Below are 25346 nucleotides of genomic sequence, written 5' to 3'. Positions count from 1 at the left end.
GGATTTTTAACATAGAGTGTTTATTAATCACGACTGCGAATTTCGTACAATAACAATACGGCCCAAATAACCACAGGAACCCGCAGTCCTAAAACGTCATACCTGACATATATACTACCTAACATCGACCCCTCACCGACACAAACCATTATTATGAGAGTACTTTGACCTCTTGAAATAACAAAACCACTGATAATACCCTCAGTCTCGCTACACAGCTTATATCCTTTCGCATCAAATTGCCGCGTCATAGCTAATCAGCTCGGTAAACTCCTGTAAGTGTTATTTTTTTCATGTTTCCCAGGTGGTTACTGATTTGGATCCTGTATTCTGGGCTCATTTATGAATATATACAATGGTTGCATGTATATTTATAAATATTCGTACAGGATATTGGAAATTATGAGTACGGGTCAACTGGTAGTGCCCTGGCCCTCCCCAATAATGCCACTATCCCACTTGTCATTACACACACACACACATATATATATAATATATATGTGTATGTATGTATGTATGTATGTGTGACGGTACTTACTTTCTTTGCACAGATCTAAGGTAACGGTGTGCCGATTGGAGGCTCTACTTTGGAGAATTAGACTTATATAAGTTTTCTTACCTTGCTGAATTAGCTAAAAAATGGGTTCTAATTTTAGATGAGAATTGAAAATTAATGGGAGCTTAATTCTTTATTCTTTGCTCGGGTTTCTATAAAAGTTTTTCCACCTTCTGAGTTACTGGGCTCTTGGACTGATAAAACTTAATTGGCACTTGTTGCAATTACGAGTCTATAGGCACGAGGGAATTTCACTGAATATTGATTGTCACTTTCACTGTCTTTGATTAATTCGCACACCACACTTTTGCACCTGTTCTTCTTCTGGGGATTCTTCTGTCTTTCTCTGTTTCACGGCCATGCCACTGCAGTTTCTCCCCTCAGGCCTTCCCCGGTTGTTCTCTCTCTTGGCTTCTCTGTTCCCCTTTTTTCTCTGCTCTTTTCTCTGCCTGCTCTCTCTCTGTCTCGCCTTTTTGTTCAGTTGAAATCTCCTTAGGCCCCGCCTTTGGATTTTTGGATTCTGACTGGGTGTGGCATTTTCTGAAAGACTTTTTGTGTCTTAGTGGCTACTAACTTCATACGAGACCGCCTTCCTGTCAGGTCTTCTACAGTAATTCGTAGGCTTTGAATTTGTATACGCCTCCCCTCTTCTTCTGTCCTGGCTTCTTAGGGGCGTATCCCTTGGTAACCTCATAGGTCATTCGTTGATACTTCTTTTGGGCTGTCTTATGACCAACACTCATGGCTTTTGATTCGTCGATACTAGAGGCCTACCTTGGGAGGGTGGAGCTTTTAAGAATTTGGTACTTCCCTCTTTCTAACAACGGGTCATAGAATTCCTTTTTAACGTATGCCAGATGGCTCTCTCTGACCTGTTCACGAAAGGAACGCCGATTAGTCATAGGCGCTAATGAGAGTAGTTTCCAATTTCTCGAAGATGCCTGGGCGATATCCTTCGTCGCCATAATCTCTTGTTGGTCACTAATCGCTGGTAGGGACAGAGGCTTTTTTTGGGGGTAGATGAAAACCAGAGTCTGATGGCTAAAAAGCCTAATGTTTTGAGTAACAAAATCCCTTCGCTAAGAAAAATCATTATCTATCCCTTTTCCTCCTTTTTCTTCTCTTATTATCCGTTTCGTGCCTTTTTCTTAAGTATTATTAATTTTGTTATTGTCTTTTGGAATAACTACACTGTGCCACACTATTACAGTCTCGGCCCGCTACCTCGCTGACTCCGACCAGCGTTATCTAAGCTTGAAGCAAATATTATACCTACAAGAGGACTCCTAACTTATGCTTCTTGGAAATCATATTGAAACTTTAACTCAAAAAAACATCAAAAGTGAATGTAAACATGAGCAAATCCTTTGATTAAGTAACGTTTAAGGGCAACAATCAAAATTGAATGTAAACATGAATAAATTCTTGAGTAAGTAACATTCAGAGAAACATAAAAACTGAATATGAATATGAACAAATACTTGATTAAGTATTAAAGGAATCATCAACTGAATTCAAATATGAGTAAATCACATTAAGAAACATGAAACTGAATGCAAACAAAAATAAATCACCAAAAATAAGAAAAACTGAAAGTTAAACATACATAAGCCCTTGAGTCACATAAGTTATATAAATGCATGGTAGAAGCAAAAAATAATGGTAACTATCCAAGTTTACAGTACATGATTGGTTCAGTCCTCAGTCCTATTCTATCTAGGTGGATATCGTCTTTCTTTTATGGAAAAATAAATTTCGTTCTTCGTTGACGACATTTGATGGCTTCTTGTTTGGCTGCGACCTGCTACTTGGTAACAAGTCCTTGGAGAAAATATCCTTGAGTATTTGTATGCAATAACAAGTGTGTCCTTGACTTCCTACTGAGATTGTGTATTGTGTTTATGCAAATTTCATTGGACCATTCTTACTGTAATTTTCTGAGTAACCTTGTACATTAAACAATATAACTTCACTGCTTGATACTAAAACAAAAATTGGCAACTCGGTTAAAGGAAACCGGGTTAGTGGTTAATCTTTGTAGGTTTCTTCTACTGTGACAACAATTAGTAAGCTTTCACCAATCAATATCTTGTTAGTAAGTTTCAACAACTACTATCTTGTTAATGAGTCTTCATCATTAACTTCTTGTTAGTGAGTCTTCATCGATTAATATCTTATTAATAAGTTTTTTCATCAATCAACATTTAATGGATTTGAACAAAATAAGTGTATTAATCGCCCCTTCAATATCTTAATCATTTCTGAAACGAATTCTCGTATCTTAAAATCACTTAATGTCTAACTTAACCCGTCTTATTTATTCTTTTACTTCTAAGAATGTTCTTATGGAACGATTAAACTTAATATACGTCTTGAAATTCTTATACTGCGCTTTGAACCGTTTCTTACATACCCAAATATTTCCCTTCAAGTCAAAATAAATTGAAGTTAGTGCACATAACTCCAAAAAAAATTGCTACAAACCAACTAATTAAAGTAAGAATTGCAAAACAATAAAAGATTATTCCTAAGTCGACCGATGGCGGTAAAACTTAGCAATAAAGAAATCAAATAAATACATGGGAATAATGGGATGAATTAATGGGTTTGTTCTTCTGTTTCACTGAAAAGTGACTCTTCTATTTCTTAGGTTATATCTAGTTCCTTCTTCTGGAATTTCTTCTGACGTCTCTGTCATTTCGGATTCTTCAACTTCTTTGGTTCTCTTGACCTTGTCCTTGTTTATCCAAAATTCTTCTTCTAATGATTCAGCGTATGTGGAAGGCATTTGGTTATTCATTTTCTTAACCTTTATATTAGTTTCTTGTACGTCTACGACCTTGTATGGTCCTGTGAATTTTGTGGCTAACTTATAATTAATACCACCTTCTTACCTTCCTTCTTAATATAGACTTCATCCCCTTTCTTGTAGTCTACAGGCCTTAATCCTTCTTGATGCTTCTCTATCATATTCTGCTGGGCTTCTTCTAGATTCTTGTGCAATTGCTTGTGTATTACTTTAAAGTTTCCGATTCTTATCTTCATGATATCTTCAGAGTAATTAGGCTGTATTGGCTGATTCAGCCATGCATAAGGTAATCTGGGTTCATATCCCATCAAAGCTTTTATGGGAGTTGCTCGAGTACTCGTATGATGTCTTGCATTTAATGATAATTGGACTAAAGGTAAATTGACGTCCCAGTCAGGATCCTGTCCTACTGTGTGACGCAATACGTCTAAAACCTTCCTGTTATTCCTTTCTTTACTAAGCCATTACTAGCTGGGTGATACGGCTGTATCGCTACCTTTTCTACCTTAAAGGCGTTTACAAATTTCTTGAACTAATGAGTTGTTGAACTCGGTCCCATTATCAGAGATAATGAGCTGTGGGGCAGAATATCTGCAAAATATCTTATCAAAGAGAGCGATTGCACAATCCTTGGCACTTTTACTAGTTAGTGGTACCAACTCTGTATATCTCGTGAGCGCGTCGATACATACTAGTATATTCTTATTCCCTTTACTCGTGGTATGAAGATTAGTGATAAGATCAATAGATACTCTTTCGCAAAGGAGTCTGGGATAGGATATTTTCTAGTGGTACTTCCTTGTCTGTTCTTCCTTTGTAGCTGTTGCATGTATTGCAGCTCTTCACATAATTACTAACATCCTTGTGAATTCCCTTCCAATGGAAAGTTCTTTGGATTAATCTAATTGTCTCATCCCTTCCTGGGTGAGCTCTCATGTCATCATCGTGCATTAGCTCAATGACCTTGTTTCTTAGACTCTTAGGTACTAACCTTTGTGCAGTACACCGAGAAATTGACCAAATGGGTCATATTCGTGACACATCCAAATTAATACGCCATCTATGTCCGTTAATGCATCTGTGGGACATCCAAACCTTCCTACCTATGTTCGGTTAATTCTTGTTGGCTGTGTTTTCTTTCGTTTCTAACGTATTTGTTTGAAAACAGTTCCCTTATATCTTCATCTCTTTCTTGTTCTTTTATGAAATTTTGCCGGGAAAGCTCCTCTGTATAGTGCATGGTGAGTACATTTACGTCACTGCACATTGTTTCATTCTTTTCTTCTTCTTGACTTATCATATTTATACTATCACCTTGTGACACATATCTTGATAATGTATCTGCTACCTTATTCATCTTCCCAGGGACATATTTCACCTCATATCATAATCTTGGGGGCTGTCATGAACCAACGGGCTCTTCGTCCAGAAAAATTAGGGTTCTTTAACATTTCTACTGCAGCTGAATGATCCGTAAACACGGTTTAACTTGTAACCAAAAATGATATATCTGAAATGCTTTAAAGCGTCTATTATAGCTAGAGACTCAAGGTCTGTTACTGAGTAGTTCACTTCTGAGGGCTTTAATTTAATTTCCTACTGTAATAAGCTATGGCATTATACTTATCATCTTGTCTTTGCATTAAACATTCTCCTATACCAATGCGGCTTGCATCCGTGGCTAAAAAAGAATTCCTTGCCAAAGTCTTGGGAAGCTAAGTACTGGGGGATGTGTTAATCTTTCCTTCAATTCATCAAATGCTTCTTGCTGCTTGTCTGTCCATGTAAATGATACGTGTTCCTTTAAAAGTTCAGTTAGTGAGCTGATATGACTGCAAAGTTCCCTATGACTTGCGGGTAAAAATCCTGCTAAAAACCTCTAAGAATGAACTTTACGTCCTTCTTGCACTGAGGTGTAGGATATTCCTTGATTGACTTTATCTTTAAGTCGTTTACTTCTACGCCCGGTTTTTCACTTAGTGTAGTGACCAAGGTAGTCTATTTTCCTTTTAAGGAAGTTACATTTCTTCTTTCTTCAGTTTAAGCTTCAGGTTGGCTTTTCTTAATCTCTTTAGGACTTCTCTGACTAAGTCTATGTTCCTCTATAGTGTCTGTTGCTATTACCAAATCATCTATGTAACAGTGTACGTCCTTGCCTAGTAAATCGCCCAAAATTTTATCCATTATCTTACAAAAGTTACCGGGCTTGACTTTAGACCAAATGGCATTCTTACATACTGGTATCTCTGCCGTTACTAGTGGAAAAAGCAGTCAAGGTTACTTTCTTCGTCTAGAGGGATTTGCAAGAATCCCTGCAATAAATCTATTGTGGTGAAGTATCTCTTTGGACCCTATAGTGGCGATTAGACTCGCATTGACGGCATTGGATAAGGATCATTTTCAGTAATTTGGTTCAATTTTCTGAAATCCACAACTATTCTATAAGTTTTGTCCCTTTTAGGAACTAGCAAAAGTGGAAAGGACCATGGGGATTTAGATGGTTCTATTATTCCTTGCCTATTCATTCTTTGTACTTCTATTTCAATGATCTCCTTCTGGGAAGGTGTGCTACTCTGTAAGCTGGTATGTAAATGGCTTGGTGTTGATGGAAGTGTTCTATCTTGTGCGTTATTTCGCGAGTATTTCCCAAGGTGTCGCCGTCTAGAGCGACTATATCATTATATTCGCACAATAAGTCTATGAATTCTTCTCTAACATGGTTTTCCTTAATGTCCTTTAAATGAGATCCTACTTAGCTCTTCTCAGTTTATGTCCTGAGCGTAATTTTCATTTCCTTTACTAATTGCTGCTACTGTTTCCCTTTCTATAAAACTCGGATAGGTATGGAGTATACTTCTTGCTAAGCCTATCTCTGTTACCTGGTGTTAATTTAACCTTTCCTCCTCTGTTATTCGTAATCTGTAACGCTATTTTGCCCATGTCTGACCTTCGTGTAAACTAGAAGAATAATGTATTCCGTTTACTTGCGGACTTTTCAGTAGCGTGAGAATTTCCTTCCCCCTTCAAAAATTGGATTTACTGTACATTCTACCCACGTACTTTCTCCTGGTTTAAGTCTTAACCTTCCTCTCTAACTTTAAATAAGTGCATTGATTTGATTCTAAAAGGTTAATGATCTGTTGTGAACTCGTGATGCATTCTTTGGATATCTTCCCTCTGTCTTATCCTTCTTTAAGATACCTTTCAGTGATTCTCTGTAGTCTGGGTTCTTTTAATTGGCTTGCATATTGTTATTCTAGAAATCTCACGACCGTTGTTAATCACTAGTTGTTCTCATAGGGGCGATCAATGCTTATCCCTTGTCTAGCCATAGTGGATAACCTATCAGCAAATGAGCAAAAGCTAATTGTATATCTCTGGCTACCAGAACATTTTCTCTTAGAGCAATTCTTCCTAGCCTGAATGGAAAATCTAACTGTCCAATTAACGTGGATATCATTACCCTGGACGTCTGTGATTCTACAATCTACTGCTGGATTCAAAACTTAAGTGAGAAAAATACAACCGATACACCTTTTCTGACATTATATTCTTATGGACTACCCGTATCAAAGAATCTAATAATAGGTTTCTCTAGACCGACATGTGCTGGAAATAATGGTCTATAATTATATTCATTTCCTACATCAACTTTGCTAACCTGCGTAGCTGGGCTGGCTTAGCCTTGACATTCCGGACTTCTCTCTGTTATAGAGGAAGATTCATTGTACCAGTAAGCAGAAAATTTCCCATTGCGTCGTCTGACATTGACTGAACTGATTGATACCCTATACTTGCTGTTTGATTAGCATATCTATTTGTGACGGAATCTCTATTTTCTCTTAACTGGGGAGATTGACCATTGTTTCTACTTCTTGCTCTCGACTGAGATCTACCTTCTAGGAGCTGAAACAAATTTATTTCTGCCATTCTCGGGCACTATGTCCTGTTCTCTTATGGAAAGGACAGAAGGCCATCCCTCGGCAGTCACTGGCATAATGTCCTCTCTTCTGACAGTTATAACACGTGACTGTCGAAAATCCTCCTTGAGAAGATTTACCTGGCATCTTATTCTGATTTCTAGATGGTGTCCTAGATCTATTTGGACCCTTTTTTCTTTTGTCCTATAGCGACTAAAGGTCTGTATATAGGATTTCCTTCAGGTCTTCTACCTAGGATTTTTGTTTCCTCCTCTTTCAATCTCTGCTACATCATCGGATGTCTCCCACTTACGGGTCATCCTTGCAATGACTTCTGTTGGCAGGCTTCCAATCATTATTGCTAGTCTAAATATTTTTTTAACATGGCCCATTAGCATTTTTGCTGCCTCTTCTACCTCTATCCAACCTGTGGATTCCATGAAGTTACCCATTCATTCATATTGTTATACAACTGAGAGCTAAATCTTGATAAACGTCTTTCGTCTAACTTAAATTGACGCACTATCCTTGCCAAGCTAGTAACTGGATCTCTTTCACCAACTGTGGAATAAACCTTCCTAAAATACCGTTTTCAATTCTTCCCAATTCTTAAGATCTCGGTAAGTCTCGGAGTGGACGTAGCGTTTTAAGTCTCCTCCGGTTTCCAAATCAAGATAACTCTTGGCTTCAATAAGCTTTTCTCTATCTGTCCCCGTTATGCTATCTAGGCGTGTCTCCACTTGCTCTATCCAGTTCTCTAAGTTACAAGCTAACTGACCATCCTTTCTTCCGCAAAATTTAGCTATGTGATTAATTACATGTCCCTTATGTGTTCCCATTACTGCTGCGTTCGAATTCGCGGACTGTGTACCTTCCGGCATGGTTAATTTCCTTGTTTGACTTCTCGTGAGCACAGGCGTTCTTATGTTCTGATAAGGAGTCGGTCTCCCCTTGACCATCGACTCGTTAGTGGAAATTTTTCTTAAGTACTGAGTATCATTAAAAGTATCAAAGTTATGACAGTAATATCCCAAAAAGAAATAATGATAATGACAATAAATTGTTTTTTCTTAAGTATTCGATCACCTAAAAAAACCTAAAAAAATAAAGGAATTTTCCCCCTGAAATATTCTCAGTCTTACGTTATCGGTAAGCGATTCTTAAATAACAACAAAAACCCTCTTAACAGTACTGGTAAAACGATACTGAACTGACCGTAAAGTGTACGCTAACGAGAGACCTCCCGTGAATTACCCTTGTTATCCTAAACAAACAAAATAAAAACAAGTAAACATTCATTCGACGTAACGAATAAGAGTAAAAAGCAAATACTAAAACAAAAAAAAACAAAGTACAAGAAATCACAAAAAACAACAAAATCACAAAAAAATAACATAAAATGACACAATCAAAATTCAAATTAAAATTTAGTTATTGGTTAGTAAATACAAATGTTCGGGAAAAGGTCTTATAGTAGCTGATTAGTTATAATTAGTAAAATGGAGAAATATCGTAGTTTCGTTGCCAAAAAAAAGTTCAGTGTGAAAATCTTTTAATCTTGAAATACCATTGTCTAACTGAAATGTTAATCTCGTAATTTACTTTTAATAGAGTTTAATGTTATGTAAGTGTGGGGACATTTATTTGGACTTATCTTCTTTCGTCGTCTTCGACACCCGGGTTTGCGTCTGACCGCTTGCGTTCGCCTACCAGCGCGTTGAATGATGTGTTGGTTCCCCCTCTCTCTCTCTCTTCTTCTCTTCGGGAAAGGGGACCTCTCTCTCTCTCTTCTTTCCTCAGAGCAGGATTGCGTTGACTGATGCGTTTTCGGGATTGTTTTCTTTCCTCTTGATATTTGCCTTATGCTTTCGACATCTTGTTCTTCTGGTAAACGCCTGTTCTTGTTCTTCGGAGAGGAGGCTTTTCTTCGTGAAGTGTGGGTGCTTTTTTTTGGAGCGCTTTTATTGTTACAACTCGGTAACTGTCTTTGTATTTGGGGAAGCACTGGTAACTGTCTTAGAGGAGAACCTTCTTTTTCGAGTGGCGTGAATGGATTGAAATCTCTTTATGTCGACACTAAACTTTTGATTCCGTTTTCGCAGCCGCTGTCTTTAACTTGTCATTCGCGTCGCAGATCGCCATTTCTTTGCTGTGTCTTTTGTCTCTTCCTATCCTTACCGCTCGACATCAATTAATCTTGTCACTATATCAATCTTTATCTCATCGTATCCCGTCGCTCTGCCACCAATTAATCTGTGACGGTACTTACTTTCTTTGCACAGATCTAAGGTAACGTGTGCCGATGGAGGCTCTACTTTGGAGAATTAGACTTATATAAGTTTTCTTACCTTGCTGAATTATTGCTAAAAAAATGGGTTCTAATTTTAGATGAGAATTGAAAATTAATGGGAGCTTAATTCTTTGATTCTTTGCTCGGGTTCTATAAAAGTTTTTTCCACCTTCTGAGTTACTGGGCTCTTGAACTGATAAACTTAATTGCACTTGTTGCAATTAAGAGTCTATAGGCACGAGGAATTTCACTGAATATTGATTGTCACTTTCACTGTCTTTGATTAATTCGCACACCACACTTTTGCACCTGTTCTTCTTCTGGGGATTCTTCTGTCTTTCTCTGTTTCACGGCCATGCCACTGCAGTTCTCCCCTCAGGCTCCCCGGTTGTTTCTCTCTTCTTGGCTTCTGTTCCCCTTTTTTTCTCTGCTCCCTTTCTCTGCCTGCTCTCTCTCTGTCTCGCCTTTTTGTTCAGTTGAAATCTCCTTAGCCCCGCCGGCCCTTTGGATTTTTGGATTCTGACTGGGTGTGGCATTTTCTGAAAGACTTTTTGTGTCTTAGTGCTACTAACTTCATACGAGACCCGCCTTCCTGTCAGGTCTTCTACAGTAATTCGTAGGCTTTGAATTTGTATAACGCCTCCTTCTTCATGTCCTGGCTTCTTAGGGGCGTATCCCTTGGTAACCTCATAGGTCATTCGTTGATACTTCTTTTTTTGGGCTGTCTTATGACCACACTCATGGTCTTTTGATTCGTCGATACTAGAGGCCTACCTTTGGGCGGAGGGGTGGAGCTTTTAAGAATTTGGTACTTCCCTCTTTCTAACAACGGGTCATAGAATTCCTTTTTAACGTATGCCAGATGGCTCTCTCTGACCTGTTCACGAAAGGGAACGCCGATTAGTCATAGGCGCTAATGAGAGTAGTTTCCAATTTCTCGAAGATGCCTGGGCGATATCCTTCGTCGCCCATAATCTCTTGTTGGTCACTAATCGCTGGTAGGGACAGAGGCTTTTTTTTTGGGGGAGATGAAAACCAGATGTCTGATGGCTAAAAGCCTAATGTTTTGAGTAACAAAATCCTTCGCTAAGAAAAATCATTATCTTATCCCTTTTCTCCTTTTTCTTCTCTTATTATCCGTTTCGTGCCTTTTTCTTAAGTATTATTAAGTTATTGTCTTTTGGAATAACGACACTGTGCCACACTATTACATATGTATATATGTATATGTATCAAAGCGGGCACTTTCCTGGAATCTATAGGACCTATGTTGGCTTTAGCGGCGAGTGGGGTACCTGGTTGTTATCTAACTGTTGCTTTTCATTAAGTACAGAAAAAGAGTAATTAAGAATTAAAAAAAAAAAAAAAAAGCAAATACACAAGATTTGTGTTTCATTGGCTCCTTCAAAATATATATATATATATATATATATATATATATATATATATATATATATATATATATATAAATAATATATATATGACAGAGGTGTTACATTTGGTGGGGTGAGGATTACCTAGTCCAAACACGTTTTCATGGTATATATTTAGAAGGAGCCAATTAAACACAATTAAGTTTTGTTTAATTGCTTTATAAAACGTTTCCTCTTTTTTTCCCTGTACCTATGAACAACAGTTAACTAACAACCGGGTACCAAACTCACCGCTAAAATGAACATAGATGCTGTAGATTTCAGGGAAAACACCCGCTTCGGGATTCAAACGCCGGCCCTCCAGATTATGAGCAGCGCGCTTATCACACTATGCCACGGTGTCTGTGGCTCCCAGGTGGGGTAATCGAATTCTCTGGCCTTCAGGAAGAGAGACAGAGACCCCGATATGCACCATTGGGCTCAATACTCAAAAGGCGGTCCGTTAAAAGAAAACCAAAACGCAGTTAATAATTGCTTTACAAAGTGAGACAATATGTTCAACCGTTTAAAACATGACCATAAAAGAGTAGCTAATGACCAGAGAATTTTTTTTTTTTAGACGCCACGTCTTCGATGAAATCCTCGGAGGCAAACGCAACGAAAATGGGACGAAGCAGAATAGAAGCGTGGAAACGAAACAAAAGAGGGACACTAATAATTGTAAGCTGAAATTGTTGAGACAGCGGCAAATGTAATTATGGAAGTAGGTTCTCCCGAGCTACATATTTAGAGGTTGCGGTCGGGGAAGTGCTGCTGCCATCTGTTGGGAAGATGACGTAGCTCGTGGGAAGCTGCTTAACTGTTGAATCCATAACTTTTTTTTTACTTTTAATCAGACCCTTTACTTCTGTGTAGACCTATGCCAAGAACGTAGTCATTGTATATATATGTAGGCTGATTCTTTACTCTTTTAAATGCGCCTAAGCGATTTTTATTTCGTTAACTAAGCCTCCGAGATGTAAATGTTATTCAATGATGCAGAAAAGTTATGTAAAATCTCCAAAACTCTTCTTCAACAACTAAGCATGACTAAGCAAAAGAAGTTTCCTCTTAAAAAACATCTCGTCATATTTTGTGAAAACCCGAACACTGAATTATTGTTCTCTTCGTTAATGTGCTAACAGATACAATTGGCACTTCCGCCTCTAAACAATAGTACAATACTCTCCCAATGATCATCTGGTCCGTGCCTGGCGACGCATTTCGTGTGGTCAGTGACTGCTCTCAAAAATTGCACAGCCGTGTCCTAATGAATAGTTTGTCTTTTGTTAATATAGAACGGAGCGGTGTTCCCATTATAATTAAATGCCAAAAATGACCATTTTCCCCAATTGCGGTTCATATATGCTTGTTTATTTCCGTTGTTTTTGCTGTTACACTTTTCTGAGAAACTGAGTCATAGCTATCACCCGGGAGAGAGGGAGACAGAGACTCCTTAAGTATTATGACAAGCATCCAATTCATTCATTTTCTGCGCTGTATAATATGTCAGATGTTTTATCACTTCAAATTTTTCGCGGGAAAGTGAAAATTCGAGGATACTGTACAGCATGATTTCATTACGAAAACTCCGAGATGATCTGATTTAGTTTGTCCTCCCCAGAGTGACATTAGGGGAGACATGACACAGCCACACCTCTGCAAACAGCCCCGGGTTCCAGCGCGCGCCAACAAGCTCGTTAACGATACATTTCGACTCGGCCTAGTTTGACAAGTAGCATACAGTATACTCAATTAGAAAAAGTATTGAAAAACTAACTATTAAGCGCACGAATACTAGACCAATATTAGACTTTCATAGACAATCATAAGTTTCCCCGAAAACTTAAGATATGAAATTACAAAGAGTTCATGGCGAAATTACAAAGAATCTCTGTATAAAACTTGTGATAATAAAAGGCAATATATTCTTAAAATAAAATTAGTTTATAAACCGTTACTAAACAGAAGGGTTTCGGAAAATAAATCAAACTGATTATTTCGACATTCAAAAAGCCAAGAAACCGCTCTCAAGTGAGTTAAGAGGAAAATGATGAAAGTACACGTATATTCTAAAATAAAAAAATATTACATCGTCTAGCAAATAAAAAAAAAAAATGTGAAACAACATCTACAGATAAGTCTCTGGTTGAGAGACTTGCGTAAGCCGGCATAGGCTACTTACTTGTCTAGCGTGAACTAACATTACTAGACAATTTTCTGACAATACAGACCAAAAAAACTTGTAAGCCTATAATAACAAGTACAAGAATAATCAGTTGTTTGCTTTCTTAACAATTTGTCTAAAAATTCCTCGTGATCTGTTCATCACGCACGTCATTTTCACTTAGGCCTAGTGTCCATAACAGCTGCCCTGAGATCAGTTCCTGTACTAGGATTAATATCACGAGTCGATTCGTTAAACCTACATATTGTGGGATCTTGACTAGATGGTAATCCCCACGGGTTTTAAACCGGTATGTATCCACCTTTGTGGCGTGTTTAATACAAGCCTGTTGGGGATTACCGTAAAAACAAAGTAAATATTTTCTTTTAAATAAATAACCCCAAGAAATATTAGTCCTAGATAATGACTCCTGAAAACCCTAGTGTCTTCGTTTACTAACGAAGTAAAGTGTGTAGTACTTCAGTACTTCATAAGCAAACAACTGTGGTTATTTGCAACCTGCATGGAAAGAATGTAGTCTGTAAGGTTAAGTAACTCTGTAGCAACAAAATAAAAAAAAATAATATATAATAGTGCCTATAGTACCCTTCTGCTATATGGCGAATGTACTGTCTAATAAGCATAGGCCTACTCGTTAATAAAACATAAATACACGTAAGGCTAAAATTAAACTATACATTTAATCACGCCTTCCTTATACCTTAACTTAAATACTGTAGGAGAAAAAGAAAAAAAAAGTTTACTTACAAAACACCCAAAGAATCAGCCATCCAGGTGCAGAACGAAATAAAAAATAATCCTTCACACAATATTAACACTCGAAATTCACAAATCACTTTATTAAGTGAAACACCCTCCACTTAATTAAAACAAAATCCGCAAACTGGTATAAAGTTCAGGGGGGAACTGCGAGAGGTAGCTTTAACGCGTTGCAACACACTGACAGACTGACTGGTTAATGACCAACGAGCTTTCAGCTAACGTCAATTCGCGCGCAGATGTCGGACTGCGCATGCGCACTTGGGTGGGCAACTGTAATGAGTGGTCACGTGGTGGCGGAAATTTACCGCTGTCATATGCGGGGTCAAGTTTTGGTTAACTCATTATTAGGTCCTGTATACACCTGTATTTTCAGGTTAACTCAATATTGCGAATACATACCTGCGTTTCTTTGCTTACAATATGAATTACATTATAGCAAACGAATTTGAAAAACCGTCGTATTAAACTGAAGTCGTCAGTCCAAATCGACTTGTTGGGAACTATTCGACTAATGTAGTTAAATACCTATTTTGTTCCAGTTAAATTCTTAAATAATCCCTTCATTCTCGCGGTCATACAATTTACTATGCGAACATAAAACTTCTTTCGAGTGCTTTCTTTGCTTTAAAGAAATTACTAGTACTAGGGTACATAGGCCTAGTTACTATAGATGTCATCATGATATCGTTTTGAAAAATTGATACAGCAAAAAGTAGGCCTCCAATATAAATTACTTTTTACATCATTTAAATGCTTTGAATTTTTTTTTAAACAACACCGGGCCATTACATATAACTAGGCTACTGAAAGATGGCGCCCTCAAACTGGCATTTGCAAAATGAGGTTTTCAGTATCACTTTCTCGGAGTGTTCAACTGTTAATAGAGTTCCTGTAACTGGTACCAGGCATGACATTTTTGACTGGTTTGACCATGCTACAAGGACAGGGCATCCACCGGATCAAGTTTTAAACAGAAACACGATTACTGACTCACTAATTCAGTGGCTAAAAGTGAAAGTTATGCACCGTTAGGATTAAGATATTCCCGTTGTGGAGTAGGCTACAGCCGTCAGTGCACCTCACGTTGTGCGCTGTAGGCATTACTTAAGGTTCTTTGCAGTCCCTTCGGAGGCTAACTGCACCCATTTTCATTTCTTTTACTGTGGCCTAATCCTTTTTCCATCTTATTTTCCACTTACATCCTAACATTTGGTTCAATGCGAGGTTTGCCTCCTGTTACGCCTTTCAAACCTTTTTACTCTTAGTTTACTTTTGAGACCCTTTTGTTCTCAATGTACCTCATAGGGTGTGAAAAGGTTGCATGCACTGAAGTAACCTCACGGGACGTTCTTCAGACTTCATTGCAAGATTGTTGGACGTCATGTCCTAGTCACTTGAAAGTTCAAACTCAGCCTAAAATGGGTTAAAATTAAATGAGCCCATGGGCCATGGCTACCAAAGGTCCACATTAGCTACTTGTGCTATATTGAGCTTTTACATAATAAATAGTTCAAATGATTCACATGTGGAAAGGACTGTCGTGAATTATTTTTCCTTAGGTGAGACTTATTCTAGAATTCTACTCTTTTATGAGAAAAAGAAATACAAAAGAATGCCTTCCATTAGTTGGGTGACCAATATTGTCACTTTTTTACTCTCACAATATCTTTCGCAAGTAATTTTCTTGTTTACAATAAAACAAGTGCTCCTCTGAACACCATGAAAAAACATTCAAGTTGAGAAAACAAAAATCTGGTATAGTCTTCTTGGTGTATTTTGTTGGTAACGATATGATCTAGCAGTCAAGAAGGTGGTATCAAAACACTAATTTATCATGGATTAAACATACACAGGAAAACAATGAACACATTTATTACATATACTGTACAAAGAGAAATATACAACAGTATACACAATCAAAACATTGACTAGCTGAAGACAAGATTACTTAAAACTCTTTAAATAATTTAATTATTTAAATGATTTCATTATTCTGTGAAAGCAAATCTTCAGCTCTATGTAGCTCATATTGCTCAATGGTGACGCTGCTGACTGCTTAGCAGTCTATCACCTGCTCTACTTCTGGTTGTTTAAATCACTGAGTGGACAGCAGGAAGATTTACAAGCAAGTCATTGCACGGTTTAAACTCAAGTACGTAGTATTTATCTAGTCATAAATATTTTGTAAATAAAAACCTTGAAAATTTATACCCCCATGTGACTATCACCTAAATTCAACTCTGTTATTACTAATTAGTTTAATACTGTATTAGGTAGTTTAGGTAGACCATCTAATTATACTTGAATGCAAATCCTTGGAAGAATACTACCTCATTACCTAACAGATCACACTGACTCTTTATAAGTGAAGAAAATTACTTTATATACATTACTAGTTCAGGGATGGCTCTGAAGAACTTCATGACTGTTACTTCCACAGTGTCAACCACTGAATATTTTGAGCCTTGCTATCCTTCATGTACTGTGTGGTAATCAACAAACTTAAGAGGTTAGCTGTTCTAACAATTCATTCTTATCATTGACTTCAAGGTCGCTGAATTCCCTACCTTCCTCTACGTTTCTTGAATCATAGGACTGGTCTCTTTCACATTACTTTCTTTTGCTGACTAAACTCAATTTGGACAACCTTTATCTCGGTCACTTCATATGAAAATATCAATAACGGGACTTATGAAAGCATAGTTCCTTTACACAAACAAATGGAAAAGTTAAGAGAAGATAATCGCAGCACTAAATGGAGATTTAAAATACATAACCTTAAAAACATGACGACAGTTACATAGTACATAAATAAAAGATAACTAAGTCCTTGAACTGTCTTTCCACAGGGCATGGATCCTGCTAACTCATTGCAAGACTGGGTATCACTCATCTTTCAACTGAACACCGTATTCTTTAGAAACTTGAATTTCATATCACTGGCCCCTGTGGGCTTGTTCCATGTGAATAGGGGTCCTCTTCAATAATTAATAATAATAATAATCCAGTTTACATAACTGGGTATCATCATATTGAGCCTGGACTCTCCAAGAGCATAAGCCTTGGGAGTTGTCTTTGATAAAATTATCTTTACTTAAATTAAATGGTCTTTAACTACATACTGCTGTTTCTCTTGCTTTGGAAAACCAAACAAAGTACGTACGTATACATAATACAAAAAGAAAAAACAGGTACTTCAACAAGCTTCTAAATAAATTTATAAATACCTATACATATAACTATAAGCAGAAAATAAATGCAACACATGATAACACGCAAATATTATTGCCCTACTAATGCTTGATGAATCATCAATGATAAATTAGGTAGCAGTTTTCTCATTTTCTCTTTTTGCATATGAATTGTACAAGACATTATTATTTCTGCATAATAATTACTAGTGCAAAAAAATTCACCAACAGATATAAAATTCCACTCCAACACATGCACACACACACACATTGACAAATTTTAACAGCTGCGACATTGGATAAAAATTAAAGATCAATAAAAATAATATCTCCCTCATCTGCTAATCACCAGATTGATAAGTACATAACATTTTCACAGATAAGACAGGTGGTTTCACCAGATTTCCAACTATTTACATTCACTTTAAAACAGATAGTTCAACTCAAAGCCTATTGTTTCTGGCTTGGGTGTAATGTGGCATTACCAAATGTCAGGTTAATCAAAGCTAGGTGTAGGTTCCTGTGATCAAAACATCAATATGCACAAAATGTTTACAATTCAATATGATTTTTGTTAATAGAACCTCATTTCTTTAGCGACAACTTATTCAAACATCATGCTCATCCCACACATATAAAACCATTTGCTTATGGTCCTCTCGATATCAGGTAGTTGTAGTTGTCCAAATCATTTATTGTAAGGTCTGGTCCAGCAGCATCAGAGGAATAGGATCAGGAGAAGAGTAGTTTCATTAAAGTATTGTAAATAATTATTTTCTTGTTTCATCATAAACCTATTAGTCTACCAGAGCCTCAATAGCAACATGAGTGGGAGGTGCATGGAGTTGCCAACATTCTGGTATAATGAGGACCTGAAATACCATGGGAGCTTAGGCACAGATGAATCAAGGAATTTAAGGCTCCAAGAAAAACATGGATTCAAGAACTGAACTGGAACCCTTTCTGAAAATTGGAGGAGGGATGTAAGAATGAATAAGAGACCAATGAGAGGCACATTAGCATCTTGAAATTAAGTTCATTTTTGTGAACTATTGGACCATGAAAACGAGAAAATCAATCTTTTACAAGTGCTCAAGGAAGAAAGAAAGCAGTTTTGGTTTTGACTTTTCAGGTTCATTCACTATCTGAGTTCATGGAAGGAAGAGAAAAAGGAATGCATGAAACCTCCTAATAACTTCTTTAGGCAACAGGTCTGAAGATGAATACACTTAAGACAAGGCAAAAGGCAGGCAATCAAAGGTTCTGTCACGTGAAGATACAAAACTTCTGCAGATGCCAGCAGCAAGGTTCCCTTCCTTCAAGAACATATTATCAAGATGAAAAGGTAGGCTTCATGCAGGTAAATGATACTCATTATGAGAAAGTCTTCTGATCCACAACCTAGAATTTCTGTAAAGCAAACTTCCCTTCCATGCACACTTGCTATTGACTTTCTTGTTGGTGGATGGATTCAGAGGACACCAGTTCTTGTGCTCCTGTCTCAAGTCCCTGCCAGATAAAGGCGTACATCAAGACCTGCACAAGATTTCTTCCATGCCTGAGCCTTATCAAGAAAGTCCTCTAACAGCACTGGTTTTCCCCTCAATTTCAACTACTGAAAGATCTTCCTACAGTTCCAAGTATTTGTAATTGAAAAGGATTTATACTAGGACTCTTTTTTTAACAACATGCCTTTTTTGTTTACTGCTGTCTAAGGGTTTCTGGAAGAAAACTGAACAATTGGTTAATTACTCTCTTCTTATTATTGCAGTGAAGCAGTACCACCAAAAATCCATACCAGGTCACATTAACTGGAAATATAATCTTCAGATAAACCAACAAACTTTTAATCTCAAAATACAAACCATCATCCTGGAGTACATGTAATTTCTATCAGTCTCAAATACAGTGAGTCACATGTCATTCAAGAATGACCTATCCTACGCTTTCAGTTAAGCTTACCAATTACCAAGATACATACAAATACTGAAAGCATAATAAGTACGTATAGTGTTCATAAGACATCATCCATAACACACTTGAAACCATCCAATGCCATGTACATTATTCTAATCAAGTTGGATGGCCAGAGATATCATTATATGTATATCATAATAGCATTCTTACTCAAAGGAGCATAAGACACAGAAAACTGAATGTGAAAATCAGTGTTGGATGGAATTGTTGACATGATTCTGACAAAAATGCATGTCCTCTAAAAAGATACACACACATGTCTATATTCCTTCATCAGCTGCTCTTTAGGGAAATGATTCCATGATACTGCTCAATCGCTTTCCATTTTCAAGTTATGGGGCATATATTCTGGGTGCTGTAACTAAAGGTACATTGATTCTCTTTGGAGACCACTTAAATTAAGAATTAATAAGGACTAAAAGCAAAAAATAAATTGTTAAATGCTTCATGAGGAATAATTATTCTAAAATTCATTTTCTTTGAAAAGATGAACTGGAAGGAAGCAAATAAGCTGCCATTAACAAGGAAGTTGCCAAAAATAAAATTCCACCAATATCAAGTAACATAAAGTTCAAAATCTAAAGATACAATGACAGCTGACTTAGATGCTAGTGGGCGAACAAGATCATCTGGCACCAAACAGTTCTACTAACATCTATTGAGCAGCTTCACCAATTGAGCAATGTCAGTACTAGAACTACCACTACAACTTATGGCCAAATAATTAGGCATATGGAAAAATAGATTTGTAGTTGCATCATCTACGTAATAAATACGCATGAGGTAAATGTTGAAGCTTAAAATCAGCTAAGTACATGATGAAAAACTTAATTTCATAAAGAAACCCTTCATTTTTCATAACTTCATATCATTTACTTGCATACACCTCCTATACCAGCTGGTGTTCTATAATGCCAATACAGTACTTAAGAGTGAATAGATACATAAAGTAGGCACAGAGCTTCAATAATTTAGCATTACAAAGATGAACTAAACTTGAGAACATTTCATCAGTAAAGTAAAAACAAAAGTCAGCAGCCAGGTGTTCTCTATCATGTCCAAAACCAAGAAGAAATTTTTTGTTCTATGACCTTCAGAGCAAAAAGAACTTAGGATGGCAAGCTGAACACAAATAATATGCTACAAAAAAGGAATGTTACAAGATGAATATGAAGGACTCATGTGAGAGTTTTTTTGAATAGTAATTATCTAGAGAAAAAAAAATGACAGTGTACAAGCTTCTTTTCAACAATAATCAAAAGGACATGATATGTATTTAACATGGAAAAAGAAAAGTACAGAAAAATAACATGGATGTTATCCTAAAGTTAACCTGCATTAAAAAAAAAAAGTAGTGTAAGCTCTACACCCATCAACCATTCTTACAACATGATGTCGTCTGTTACCAAGTGCATAACATCACTAAGCCAGCTCAATGCTCAAGTGGCATATACAATTATTACGGTCAGTCAGAGATTACTGCAAAGCATGGGTTTCTATTTGCATGCAAATCGGTAGCGTCCAAGATGTAATCACATTTAATGGTTTAGACATGAAGCAACTACTTAGATGCGAATATTTCCTCTCCGGAAAAAACTACAACCTGTCAGCCATCATTGTTACCACTAGATTTCATTCACTTGAGATGGCTATTGCAACAGTTCCTGAAAGACAATTTCAAATTATTTTTGACATAAAAATGGACTTATAATGGCATCACATTCTCACAATAACACAGTTGAACATTAAGATCAATATGCAAACACTTATCCTTTTTGTTAAAATTTACATCATTACAGTTAATACTTAAGACTCTCAAGTGCACAATTTTGGATATCTATGTTCATATAAAGATCACGATGATAAGTACACGAAAACAAAGATTCCTGGAGACTCAAATTAATACGTATTAAATATAGTCATGTCACAAAAAGAAATTATCAAATGCCTCTGTCTTTCACACACACTTGGCCTCTACTTTCCCATTTAATACACATATGAACTACATGCAGTCCCCGGCTTACAACAGGTTCGGCTTACGACGTTCCGAGGTTACAACGCTTTTCAATTATATTCATCAAAGTTATTTCCAGGGTTACGACACATGTTGCAGGGTTACAGCGCTTACGACACCAATCTGACGGAAGAAATATGACTCCAAAAATGCAAAATAATCAATATTTGAAGGTTTTGATGAAAAATGCAATAAAAATGCAGTTTATGTAGTTTATTATACATGTAAAGCATTAAAAGTACAGTTTTCTTAGGAGTTTTGATGAGATTCCGGCTTACAGCGATTTTCGGCTTGCAACGCGTCTCAAAAACGGAACCCCCGTCGTAAGCCGGGGACTGCCTGTATGTATATATATATATATATATATATATAATATATATATATATATATATATATATATATATATACATATATATATATATATATATATATATATATATATATATATATATATATATATATGAACTAAAATTTTACTAGAATGAAGATAATGGAAAGTCAGGACCCAACATGATGAAGGCATAAAAATGGGAAAATACAGTAATGAGTGAAAAGGCAATCCTTTACATACAAAAAAAAAAAAAAAATGCAGTAGACTGGTAAATGATATTCTTGAGAACAAAGACAAACAGTGTGAGGCAGACTGAAAACTAGGGCATGGGAAAGCTTGTTACAAATGAAATGGGGCTACAAGTCAAGTCAATGGTTTGTTGTGAAACAATGAGTAGTTTTAGTTCCTACCCAAGGAAACAAGAGATCTTATATATTTCAATTGTATCATAAATTATGAAACCTGTCAGAATGGTTAAGAATGGCATGTTTCTTATCATTAGTACTGTATCCTTTCTTACCTGATTTAAAATCACCCAGAACTACATCATAAACATGAAAACAGCTAACCCTTCTTAATGTTAGCTCTCTTGTGGTGGTTCCTCTGGCTTCCTAAGTGACAGCAAGAAGTGAGAAGCGTTTTCATATACAACGAACGTTATGGCAGTTGCCGGTACGACTCGCAGAAGATTTGGAAAGAGTCCTTTATAATAACCTAATATACCATTGAGCCTGGAATACATGACAACCATTACAAATCTGTGATAATTAGTGCTGAAATGGTTATAAATCTAAAGGTATCACAAAACCTTTGGGTGGAAGAAAATTGCAAAAACTGAGCGGCAATTGATGAAAAAGGCAAGGCATAAGTAACATGATCACCTCAGTATTTTATTCACATGAAAAATTAATGAAATGAAGAGTAAAATAATTGGTATACGAACAAATCTTTTTTAACATAGTAGACATTTCATAGGCACTTTATTCTGCATCAGTTACTTATTTTGAAGCTACACTTTTTTTTGAAATTTGGTAGTTTAAGCTTACTTATTGCTGGGCTTGACTGTAATTTGTTAATATACAATAGGACTTTTATTTCTGTCAAAATATAACACATTTTGCTGAAATAACACCAATAATCATTTATATAACTGCTCCCATGTTCATCAGTCTTTTATCCAACACAAAAATGAAGGAAATCTCATTGCACAAGTCTCTTGTGAAACCTCAATTTTCTTTGTCAATAACCTCAATTTCGTGATCTTGCAGTGTAAATGGTCCTTAAGCAGTAATTATGAACAATGACTTTCTCATTATTGCATATATAATCATCACCTTTTGCATTTTTTCTTTCCAGAACTTTCATTACGATAAAAAAAGGTGACTTTTGCAGTTGGTAAGTACTTAGCACTTCATGGTGTCATCCTTTAGATCACTGGCTTTCCCAGTATATAGGAGTTGTTCGTATGTACAGAACTCGGTTCTTTCATCAGCTTGATAATCAGAATTTCACAGCATTGCTTATTTTAAGTCTGTGATTTTATATTTTACAAATTACTTGTTAAAGGAAGTGAAACAACACCCAGACCTACTTAGATGAGAACAATAAGGGAGACTAGACATGAGTGGAGATTTGTGGAATATGAACATGAAAGATGAGTGGCAGAATTTCACAGACTGGGATTAATATGATTTTGAACATGGCAAGATGTTTGTCATTTTTGTATAATGTATTTTTGTTTTACACTCCCTAAAGGATATGACACACGTTTGTCACATTGGTATTTGTATCATATTCCCTGAAGAATATCTCTGGATTTATACTAATATGGCCATATAATGGCTGCTGATAAGTGGGGTATTGGCCTGGAAGGACAGGTTGAAGGGGAGGAACCAATCACTTTTCATCTGTCCCTTAAGAAATGAGTCCTCAAAGAATAACCAAAGACCTTACTAACAAATCTCCAAAGTCTTGGCCTCAAACAAGTCTCAACACCCCAGTTGAGTACGCTGTCTCAAACCTAAAGGGTGACCAGTCCAACTACCCTAAATACATAGTATATCAATAGTATATATTTTCTAGCTTCTACAGACATATTGACACCAAATCTATTCCAACCTAAGTAGAATGCCATAAAGGGTTTGTGAATGAATGGTGAAATTTAGGCTATAAAGCAAAGCATCAAGAACTGTGAAAAGAGGGCACTACAGTGGTTCAACAGTAAGATTGAGATACAGAGTAAATGAGATGAAGTACAAGAATCAATCAGTGAAATGAGTTAAAACCCACCAATTATACTAAAAGGCAATAGTTTAGAGAGGCTGGAATGCAAGATGGAACAATGGAAGTAGGAATCCTGAAAAGTAAAAGGACAAGAAGCAGGTGTGCCAAGTGGTATGGCAAACACCCTTTAATAGTAATACCTACATTTGAAACAAATGTAATTCTTTATTAATAGATTTTTTTTCACATAAAGAACCAATGCTTTATGGAAAAATGATAAATTTTTAATCAATTTGTATTTTTCATAGATAACAAACCTGAGGTCTTAACAATAGGATAAATCTTAGTGCACTAGCTAGAAACCGGTTAAAAACAAAGACTGTATAACAAGGAATCTGTGAGATCTGGCATTATGGGGCCTGGACACAGTTTTATGTCATTCAATTATGTATTACAACCAAGTTTGGTTCCGACCCACTGGTTGTAAGTCAGAATGGATGTAAGTCGAACCTTAGAAAGTGGCCAACATACTGGGTAGGGTATACGTACTATCAAACCTTTGCTATATAAAAGTGCCTACTTAGTACTGTAATGTAATGTACAATCATTATTTCAATCTTTTTACCATAATGTACTTCTACTAATACATTTTAATCATTTATGTAATAATATATATTACGTACAATCAGGCACTGAGTTACAATGGGGTTAGGTTTTTGCATGCATGTCAGAAGTAGATTCTTACGTAAATTGGTTTGCAATTCAGTCTACAGTACAGTTAATACCAAATGATGCTGCAGATAGGGCAGGGTAACTCAAACTGATGCTGCCTGAGTGATGAGAGTTCTCATGCCTGAGTGATGAGAGTTCTCCAGGGGGGGGGGGGGGGGGGGGGAAATAAGCCCAGATAATGGCACAGTGCCAAGTAACTCAATGGTCAACTGTCTGAAGGAAGGTTGTAAGTACGAGTGGTCGTATGTCGAGTAGGTTGTATGTCGGATAGTAGTTGTACTTTTTAATAATGTATTTTTCAGTAGTATATACTTTGTTTCACTTATCTGGATTAGCTTTTCGTTTTGCTGGAGGTGAAGTACTACCCACATAACCTTTTGTTGGAAGTTTCAAATTTGCTCCAGTTTCTTCATAGTTGACAGATACATCAGCTAAACAAATTTTTTGGAAGATTTCATGTATATTTAGGTTATTTTGTATATCCATGATTTTGAAAGTTTCTGCTGTTTTGGTTAGCAATCACTTTGAAAGTTTTTTTTTTTTTTTTTTTTTTTTTTTAAGAGCACTTAAACCCAATTCTTTCAATTCTAATTTTGCTTCTTATTGTTTTGCTTGTTTGTTTGTTTGTTTGTATGGTGTTTTTACGTTGCATGGAACCAGCGGTTATTCAGCAACGGGACCAACGGCTTTACGTGACTTCCGAACCACGTAGAGAGTGAACTTCTATCACCAGAAATACACATCTCTCACTCCTCAATGGAATAGCCGAGATTCGAACCCGCGACCACCGAGGTGAAAAGCAAACACCAAACCAACCACGCCACTGAGGCGCTTTTGCTTCTTATTGTCAAACCTGTTCTACCATGTAAAACCTTCATCTTAGTATTAAACAATACATATAGAATGAGAATTCTTTGGCTCCAGCTTGGTGGTCATAACCA

General features: G+C 36.6%; 1 protein-coding gene across 2 annotated transcripts in view; it reads right to left on the bottom strand.

Annotated features, from left to right (window-relative positions):
* Positions 1 to 15793: 15793 nt before the first annotated feature.
* LOC135218656 (solute carrier family 25 member 32-like) overlaps positions 15794 to 25346 on the bottom strand; it is a 36486-nt gene continuing 26933 nt past the window's right edge. Inside the window, exons 7-8 of one of the 2 annotated variants that reach the window (XM_064255101.1) lie at positions 21971 to 22181; positions 15794 to 20769 (exon numbers count right to left, since the gene is read on the bottom strand). In XM_064255101.1, coding sequence (XP_064111171.1) covers positions 22031 to 22181 — 151 coding nt within the window. In that variant the 3' untranslated portion in view covers positions 15794 to 20769; positions 21971 to 22030. The remainder of the gene's footprint in view (positions 20770 to 21970; positions 22182 to 25346) is intronic. The other variant, XM_064255102.1, reaches the window with a different exon arrangement.

This window comes from Macrobrachium nipponense, chromosome 9 (assembly GCF_015104395.2).
Source record: "Macrobrachium nipponense isolate FS-2020 chromosome 9, ASM1510439v2, whole genome shotgun sequence".
Lineage (NCBI taxonomy): Eukaryota > Metazoa > Arthropoda > Malacostraca > Decapoda > Palaemonidae > Macrobrachium > Macrobrachium nipponense.
Note: the sequence above shows the minus strand (reverse complement) of the source record. Positions and strands in the feature narration are given on the sequence as shown.